Source organism: Mustela nivalis, assembly GCF_964662115.1.
Source record: "Mustela nivalis genome assembly, chromosome: 14".
Classification (NCBI taxonomy): domain Eukaryota; kingdom Metazoa; phylum Chordata; class Mammalia; order Carnivora; family Mustelidae; genus Mustela; species Mustela nivalis.
The window spans coordinates 83,778,178-83,787,540 of NC_139033.1; the positions used below are offsets into that span (position 1 = coordinate 83,778,178).

Consider the following 9,363-nt stretch of genomic DNA (forward strand, 5'->3'; position numbering starts at 1 on the left):
CATGGTTAAGAGCCTAGAGTGAAGCACATCCTAAGACACCGAGGAAGGCAGGATCCTGTCTTAAGGCGCTCACTTCCCTGGAGAAGGAAGCCAGTCAGACACAGGATTAACAGGAAATCGCTGCAAAAATACAGTGAAAGGAAGATACATAGGGAAGATGCCAGGACATCATAAAGGTTTTATTTCTGTGTGTTAGTTTTTATTTTACTTTTTTTCTTTTTCTTTTTTTTTTTTTTAAGATTTTATTTATTTAACAGACAGAGATCACAAGTAGGCGGAGAGGTAGACAGAGAGAGAGGAGGAAGCAGGTTCCCTGCTGAGCAGAGAGCCCAATGTGGGGCTCGATCCCAGGACCCTGGGATCATGACCTGAGCTGAAGGCAGAGGCTTTAACCCACTGAACCACCCAGGCGCCCCTATTTTACTTTTTTTCTTAATTAAACAAATTATTATTATTATTATTATTATTTTGGTGCGCGTGTTGTTAGTTTAAAGACAAGGCCCTTTGGAGATTAGCCTCTCCACAAATCCATGAATAAAGGCAAGAGAGAACTTCCACAGAGATGAGGCCTGGCACACAGTAGATACTCAATAAACACTGCTGGGTGACTGCCTTGCTAACAGAAAAGTAGGTAAAGATGAAAGATATGGGAAGCACCATATTCCTAACCTAGAATTTTAAAGGGAAAAAAAAAAAATCAAAGAATCGAAGAAAAGAATCCTAGCAATGACAGGGTCCAACCGCTAACTTCTTCAGCAAGGTGAGAGGTATGGTAACCATGAAGCAGGAAGACACAGTCCTCCTGATGCCAGGCTTTGTTTTCTTGGCTCCACGAGGCTGCTGTAGCACCAAACAACACATCCCTCAAGTACTTCCTAAAACATGGCAGGTGAGGCCAGCACAAGCACCATCTCTCTCTGTCACAGCAGCCTTTTCGCTGCTGCCCAATGAGGGACTCAATGAGTGTTGTGGGCTTAACTGTATGCCCCCGCCTCCGATCCATATGCTGAAGCCCCAATCACCAAGTACCTCAAAACATGACTGTATTTGGAGATGGCAGGGTCTTTAAGGAGGTGATAAAGTTAAAATGCGGTCATTATGGTAGGCCCTAACTCAATATGTCCTATGTCCTTATAAAAGGAGGACACCTTGGACAGACAGACACGAGGGGAGCAGGAGCACAGAGGGATGACCATGGAAAGAGGCAATGGGGGAGGAGGGGACAAGCCGGGAGGCATCTGCAAGTCAAGCCAAGGAGAGAGGCCTCCGAGGAAACCAACCCTGCCGACATCTTGATCTTGGACTACTAGCCTCTACAAACAAAGGAAAAATAAATTCCTATTATTTAAATCACTCAATCTGTTGTGTTTTGTCATAGCAGCCCAGCAAACTAATACCCGGGGCCACTTCAAAACATGGGTGTGAAAGCCAAGGAAGTAGCACCATGACTAACAGGTGTTTTCCTAAACATACCTATTAAGGACCAGAAATGGGAATTAAGGCTGAGAACACTGCTCCTGGCAACTTCAAAACCCTACTTGAGTGAAATCAACCAGACACGGAAGGACAGCTATTATGTGACTCCACTGACAAGAGGCACCTAGGATAAGCCAACTCACAGGGACAGAGAGAAGAGCGGTGGATGCCAGGGACTGAGGTAGAGGGAAGATAAGTTAGCACTGAGTTCAGTTTCCGAAGACGAAAAAGTTCCAGCCATGGACGGTGGTGATGGTTGCATAACCATGTCAATGTACTTAATGACACTGAATTATAAACTTAACAACAATTAAAATGACACATCTGGTTATGTATGTTATACCCCAATAAAGAAACACACACCTATCATGTTACATAAGTAACATTTTTAACTTCATTTACTCCATTGTTCTCAAAGCAAAACAATAAACAAAAAAAAAAAATCTCCAAAACAAAATCCTACGTCATAGTATCCTAGTCAAGGTGAGGGACCCTAGTGGGACTATAATTTAATTAATTAAACTCACCGCCAATACCTCCTGAACCTTGATCTAAAAGGCAGCCGTGGAGGTGCCTGGGTGGCTCAATCAGTTAAGCACCTGACTCTTGGTTTTGGCCTGGGTCATGATATCGAGCCTTCTGTCAGGCTCTGCACTCAACTGGGAGTCTACTTGACATTCTCTCTCTCCCTCTGCCCCTCCCCCCACTCATGCACCTGTGCTCTCTCTCCAAAACAAATAAATAGATCTAAAAAAACCCCAAAAACCCGGGGCAGCTGCATCAAAACTCAGGCCTATTGTTTGACAACCTGAGTACACCTGAAAATGCCTACCCATTCACTGTGAATGAAGAAGCCCCCCAAACCACAACAGTCAGCTGGGCCTCAAGCATTGCCATGTCTTCTCCCGACTGGACCAAGAATATGGCTCACACGAATGCTTTGTCCTAGTGAGGGCCGCAGTCACATAAACAGGCCCACAGGACTCCCAGTCAAGGAGGGCAGGTGGCTACTGAAGCCAGAAGCAACAAATGAGGTAAAAGGGAGGAATGGGGAAGGCACATTGTCCTGGACCCACACAAAGCAACAGCACTCCCAGCTAGCTCCTTCCTTAGTGAAGGGTTCCAGAATATTTCATTCTGTTCCCCAAATAAGGATTCCATTCTGGAATCAGAAAACCCTCGTAAAATTTGAACTAGAGTCCACTTCCACCCTGTTGATGACTTAATGGATTCAGACTCCACCTGGTTGGTTCTGTCCACCTTACGTCTGTTCATGAGAGGAGACTATAGTCAGTTTAAAGAGTACCACAGGGTCTGATTTAAAGAGATGATGATCAAGCCAGTGCAAGGCCTAAGTGACCTTTTCCTGGCCCAGAATTATTCAGTCTAACTGGTGGCCAGTCCATTCAATCACCCAAGGGAGAAACAAAGCACTAATCATTCTGGTGACTACACACTGGCGGAATTTAAAGACCAAATTAAAGTGCTTAACAGAGATGTGAAAACACAGGGCAGCAACTCGTATGAGAGCCCATAAAGTAACACAGGATCTGGGGTCCGGTCTCATGACTGATACTTGGAAAGGGACCGAGGGACAGCTGGGACACTGAGCGTTCCGTTCAAGAATTCCTCAGACCTGTAGGGCACCTGGCTGGCTCAGTCAGTGGAGCACAGGACTCTTGATCTCGGGACTGTAGGTTCGAGGCCCATCATCCTGCCTTCAAAACATGCAGAGCCTGTGCTACCATGTGGCTAACCTTGGGGAGATGCTGCTAAGTGAAATAAGCCAGATACAGAGAGACAGATCCTCTGTCTCTGTCTCTGTTTAAACAGATGACTCTGTTTACAAGAGGTACTAAGAGTAGTCAAATTAGGAAACAGCACAGTGGCAGTTTTCAGGAACTCAAGGAGAGGAAATGGGAAGCTGCTGTTCAGTGGGGACAGTTTCAGTTGAAGAGGAGGAAAAGAGTTCTGGATACGAGGGTGGCGATGGGCACACAAGGGTGTGAATGTACTTAATGCTACTGAGCTGCACTTTAAAAATGGCTCAAATGGGTTAAAATGGTGAATTTTGTTACATATTTTTTATTACAATAAAGAAAAAAAAAAAAAAAAGCAGTTCAGAGCCACAGGGGCCTGACATGAGTGCCCCCTGAGCCTTTGCTCACACTGATCTCAGGGCACCAAGCTTCCCCCGCCTGCTGCCGCTGGACGTGTGCTGACAGGCAAGCCCTCTCTCCATCACAGCTGCCTCCGGAAGCTTCCCTGATCTCACTCCCTCTGAACACGTAAGTGCTGTGTGTGTTCCTGTCTCCCATCAACAAGGAAGGTCCCAGATGGCAAGAACCACACTCCCCTTCTATGTAGCCCTCAATGTAGAAAGGGAAGGGCTTGCGCACAGCAGGGCTCATAGCTGATGGATCCTGAGTGTGTGGAGGGGAAGGACTCCTGGGCCAACCCAGTCAGGATTTTCAGGTGCAATGCAGGGCGATTCAGAGAGTACTCTCAGGTGGCCATATTCAGGAAGGAATGGATCTGCACTCCCATAGGGACTTGGAACCCCTGGAATCCCCGCTCTGCTACCTCCTGGTTTTGTCCTTACCTATGGTTGGGCAGACCCACCACGGGGTGATGGAAGAACCTGTGAGGGGCCCTGCATGAAGGCACGCTGCCACCATGCCTGGCACACAGAGGTCATTCCAGCTTCTTCCCTCCAATGCCAGGGGCCCTCAACTGAAATACACGAGAGCACCTCATCCAAAGAGATTCAGAGGCCATGAGAGCCGGGCCTCTGTGTCTGCTGCTGTGAAAAATTAGGGTGCTTACACTCCCTCCCACACTGTGGTTTTCCTTACTGTCCCTCTGCAGGGTACAACCCTGGCCAGCAGGTCCCACGGCCCTCTAAAGAACATCAGGAAACATTCCAGAAAGAGACAGATGGCTTTGCCAGCACAGGCTCCCTTCCTTCGCCTCTAGCCACAACGCTCAGAAGAGTGCTGAGTACAGAGCTGAAAACCAGTTTTTAAAACCTAACAGGAGAGAGAACAAGGGGCCTTGAGGACATTCAGAGAAAGATCCAGAAAATCCTAAGAGTGGGGTCCAAGTTGTAAAATTCACCCCTCGGCCACTTCCTGAGAGCTTACCCTGAGTTACACACAGATCCAGGGTCCCACGCCTGCAGCAGCTGTATGAGAGGCTGGATGGAGCTGCTGATGAGAAGGGAAGAGGGACTGAAGGGCAACCTACTGGAACACATTTGGTCTGACCAGCCCCCACTTCTGGAAACTCAGAATTCACCATCAGCAAGAGAATACCATTTCAGATTCTAGGTCTCCAGGAAAGGTCTCTCATTTTCTCTATTTTAATAATGCTCTTCCACGTCGCAGCACTGAGGGCCAGTTCAAGCTGGCTCACTCAGTCGACAGCTGGCCAGGCAAGGATGGTGCCCAGTGACCTCAGGGCAATCCTCCAGACCCCAGGGGAGCTAATATCCCTGTAAAGCAGGCTTCTAAATACTACAGCCTTCCACCCCCCAGCGAGGAACCTAAGGGATGCAGCTGGGTCAGGCCACAGGTCTGAGAAGCAAGCCATAGCCACCCCCAGCTGGAAATGTAAATCAGTAACTGGATGTCTCTAAAACACACACAAAAGACCACCAATCACAAAAAAGCCACTTGACAGAGCCAAAAATAGCCTTACTTGTTTCAAGAGGATTCTGACGATGGAAGCACATACAACTCCATCAGCAGAAAAAGAAAAATCAATGGAGCAGAAAACTGGATCAGCCCAAAAGGGACCAGGACTCCAAGAGTCCTCCCACAGCCTCACATCCAACCCCCGACCAGCCCATCGAAGCCCCACACCCACCCACCCTCTCCTTACTCCAATCTTACAAACCATGCCAGGACCCCAAAACCCATCGCCCCAGAAGTTCTATACACAACCTCACAGGTTTAATCTTAGGGCCAAGGGTCACACAATGGATTAGGAGACCAAAATGAGCACCAGTGTACACTCATCCCTGGGAAGACAAGGAGGCAAGAGTGCCTGGAAGAATGAGAAAATGGAGCTGGGGTAAGAGGCACATAGGAGACTATGGGTGAGTAATGATGGGTATGCCTCCCATCAAAGCCAGGCAAATCAGAAAAGGTGCGGCTCTGCTTCAGCCCTGGATAAAATCTTCACCCCCGTGGATTTTCAGGGGCCCACTGAGTCAGAACTGCCTGTCACCTCCCTTCCTCCTAATTCTTATTTTCACCTGCTCTGACTTGCATTTGGGCTGCTGGTTAGCAAGCAAACCTGACACTTCTATGGCTTGGGAGCAGCTAGCAACATCTTAGCTTCCCCATTAGTGTCTTCCAGGACAGGCACAGTTGGGGCGGCGGGGAATTCCCGAGACACAGATCAATCCCCACTGAAAGTACCTGATCTAGAAGGCAGAGATGACCCCCTCTTAGTACTACCCCCACTGCCTAGATGGAGTGATCAAAGGGTGAGGAGATTACTGCCCAGGGCACCCTGGTCTCAACCCACAGAATCGTACAAGAAGCACACTGCTCTAGAACCAAAGGAACAGCCACCTACCATGCCCACACACTGCCCCTCCCAACCCAATCCCAGTCCAAACACTGGGAATCTGCATTCAGGAGGAAGTGGGGGATGGTCGTTTGTTCAGATGTAGGATCAGCAGGAATCCTTCCTGTTCACAACAGCACATGGACAGTCCAAAGAAGTATCTACCTGTTTCTCCCCGGGTCATCGGGACCCCTTTTCTTTCCAATGGTTTCCAGCCAGGGTGCAGGTGTGCCCACCCAAGCTGGTGGAGGTACCCACCTGCATCTCCATGGAAGGTGCCATCTTGAGTCAGCCTGCCCGACAAGCTGTCCCCATCACTGGGCCAGATCTGCCCAGTCTTGCGAACACCTACGATGGTGGCCTCCGACACAATGACCTGGCCCTGCCGATGCCGCTTCTGGCACTGCGGGGTCGGGGGGCTGCTGCTGTCAAAGGACTGCTGCGAGTTCTGCGAGGGTGAACGGCTCTTGTCTCGAAACATACGGTAGGTGGTGGGGCTAGGGGACACGCGGCTGGACTGGCCCGAGGAGAAGTCCTCCTCACTGGAGGTGAGGTTCTCATTGGAGCTGCAGTCCGGGGTGTAGCCACCTCCGCTGTCCTCAAAGCTCCGAGGGGAGTAGGACCTGCGGGGCCAGGTAAGGCGCTTCTCCTGCTCCGAAGTGCTCTGGCTGCGCAGGAGGGGGCCCTTGCCCTCCCCTTCCACCATCATGCCCCCGACGTAGATGCTCTGGTAGGGCTGGTACTCCAGGGGCGGCCAAGGGGGCCTGCTGCCGCCATTGGCGTTGATCAGGTTGTCCTTCAGGAAGTGGGGGTTCAGCTCCGCGTCCTCGTAGTCGCCGTCGAGGCCGCAGTTGCTCTCTGAGGATCGGCCCCGGTAAGAGGGCCTAGGTGCGTCCCCCAGGCCCGGTCCAGGGCCGTGCTGGGACTTCTTACGTTCCATCTGCATTGCCTGGCTGCCTAGGGAGCTGATCCGGTCCGACACCTCTTTGTCGTTGACCTTCACCAGGCCGCGCTCGTGGTGAAACTCGACGTTCACGTAAAAGGGCTTCTCCGCGTCCGCCGCCCCGGGCTGGCCGTGGCCCTTGCGGATTCTCTCAAAGTTGGACCTGAGCGCCGCCACGCTGGTGGGTGGGCCCCGGTCTTCCCGGTCTGCGGCCACGGCGGCCCCTAGCCTGCGGGCGGCCGCGGGCCTGGCCTTGCTCGGGGAGCCCTCTCCGTCCGGCCGGGCCTCGGGCTCCTCGGCTGGCGGCGGATCGGCACCGTCTGCGGGCGCGGGCAGCGGGCGCTGCGCCGACGCGCGGGGCTCGGCCGCGCCGTCGGGGGGCTGCGCGGCGCGTCGGAAGCCCCAGCGTTGGCGGTCGTAGCTCTTCTTCTCCTTGGCCAGCAGCGTCTGCAGGTAGATCATGCGGAAGCGCTCCTGGTTCACCTCCTGCTCCAGGCGCCGAATGGAGGCCTTGCAGCGCTCCAGCTCCTGCTCGATGTCGCCCACCGAGCGCAGCTCCATGCGCGGCGGCTCGGAGTCCGGGAACTGCGCCTTCCACGCCTCGGCGAAGCCCACCGGGTCCACCATGGCGCGGCCGTCCTCACCTGCGCCGCCCGCCTGCGCACGGGGCCCGCCTCAGCGGCGGAGAGACCACCTCTCCAGGCCCGGCCCGGGGCGCCGGGCGGCCCCCATGGCCCCGCGCGGCGGTGGCGGTGGTGGCGGCAGCGGCCGCGGCCGGCGAACAATGCCCGCCCCCTCCCGGGCGGCAGGTGAGGCGGCGGGCTCGGCTCCCCCGGGCGGCGCGGGGCGCGGAGGAGGGCGCGCGCGAGGGGGGCGGGCGCGCGCGAGGGCGGGGGAAGGGCGCGGGGCTGCGCGCGTCGCTATTGTGTGCGGGGCTCCTCCGCGCGGCGCGGCGCGGGCGCTGCCCTCCCGTCGGCCCGGCGCCGCTAGCCCATGGCCGCCGCCCGCGCGCTCCTCTGGTCTCTGTCCCGCGCCGCGTCCCGGCCGCCGCCGCCTCCCGGGCACAGCGATCTGCCCGGCCAGCTCTCGCCGCACTCCCGCCCGGCCCGCACTCAGCGCCGCAGGAAGGGGAGGGCCGGGGGGCGGTGGCCGCGGCGCGGCTGACGGAGCCGGGCGGGCCTCTTAAAGGGGCCGTGCAGAGGGCTCCGGGTGGGAGGGGGGTGGGGAAGTATGGGGGGAGGGGCCGCCGGGAGGCCGCGCCCCCACCCGGCCACTGCCCTCTCTCGGTTTCCGCGCCCTGGGAAACTCAGTCCCCCGCGGTGGCGAACCGCGCCGTCCGACGCGGAGGCCCTGGCGAGTTCTGCACTCCTGGAACAGGAACACCTGGATCCTCACGTCTCCACAACCCGGCAGCCGCTCTCCAGCGTCAGGGCTGAGAGCTCTAGGGGCCACCCGCCAGGACACGTCCGCGCACGGGAGCCGGGGAGGGGCGGGTGATCCAGGGAAGCAGGGAGGACCAGGTTGGGCCACCAGAGCCAGTAGCGACTGTGTGCCAAGGGCCCCCAGCGCTGTGGTCTTGGAGTGACTGATGCAACAGCTGCCACAGGGCATTGTCGCAGAGATAATTAACAGGAATTTCTCCCGCTGGTCACTGAACACCCACACTGCCCTCCCTGTGGTCCTGAGCTGTGTTTGTCCACTGGCCTCTCCTGAGCTTCAGAGGCCAGCCTAGTTTTTCCCGATTGCCTGACTCAGAACTTAGGTGTTTAGTCTTCCCCTAAGGCGGTGGCCAGTCTCCACCATAACCCTCAGAACTCAGTGGAAGACAGGACAGCCCAGAGCCGGCAGTAAAACAAAATCATGTCTTGTATCCAGGGAAGCCCAGAGATGGTAGGCACACAGAAGAAACGAAATACCCAAATGAAAATGCCCAAACCAGGCTGCTGGATGAGGAAATAGGAAACAGGATTTGTCAGCCAAAGAACTGGGCCTGAGTCCTGACCACCTCTGCCTCTGTGCCTCAGTTTCCTTTGGCGCTGAAATGAGAACAAGGATACCTGTCTCCAAGGGCTGTTGTCCTTGCATGGATGTAAGGGGTTATATGGACCCCCTCCCTGGGTCCAGTCACACCCAGAACAGATGCCCCAGCATCTAATCTAGAAGGAACAGAGCCCAGAGCTATCAGCCAGGCCAGCCTGGCTCTGGTTCAGGTCTTCCCCACTCCAGGTTTTGTGACCTGGACACTTCCCTTTCCTGCTCTGAGCCTCAGTTTTACCCTTTTATCTAAAATGTGAGTACCATCTTTAAAGCACCCAGCTGGGGCAGACATGAATCACATTATGATAAATGGCATGGGATGTTCCTCCCTT

At 54.5% G+C, this 9,363-nt stretch overlaps 1 protein-coding gene across 1 annotated transcript in view; it reads right to left on the reverse strand.

The window, feature by feature from the left end:
- The window catches only part of BCR (BCR activator of RhoGEF and GTPase), a 122,235-nt gene extending 114,485 nt beyond the window's left edge, over nt 1-7,750 (reverse strand). Inside the window, exon 1 of the mRNA XM_082697797.1 lies at nt 6,310-7,750. Within this exon, the coding sequence (XP_082553923.1) occupies nt 6,310-7,621 (1,312 nt within the window). The 5' untranslated portion in view covers nt 7,622-7,750. The remainder of the gene's footprint in view (nt 1-6,309) is intronic.
- Nucleotides 7,751-9,363: the final 1,613 nt, after the last annotated feature.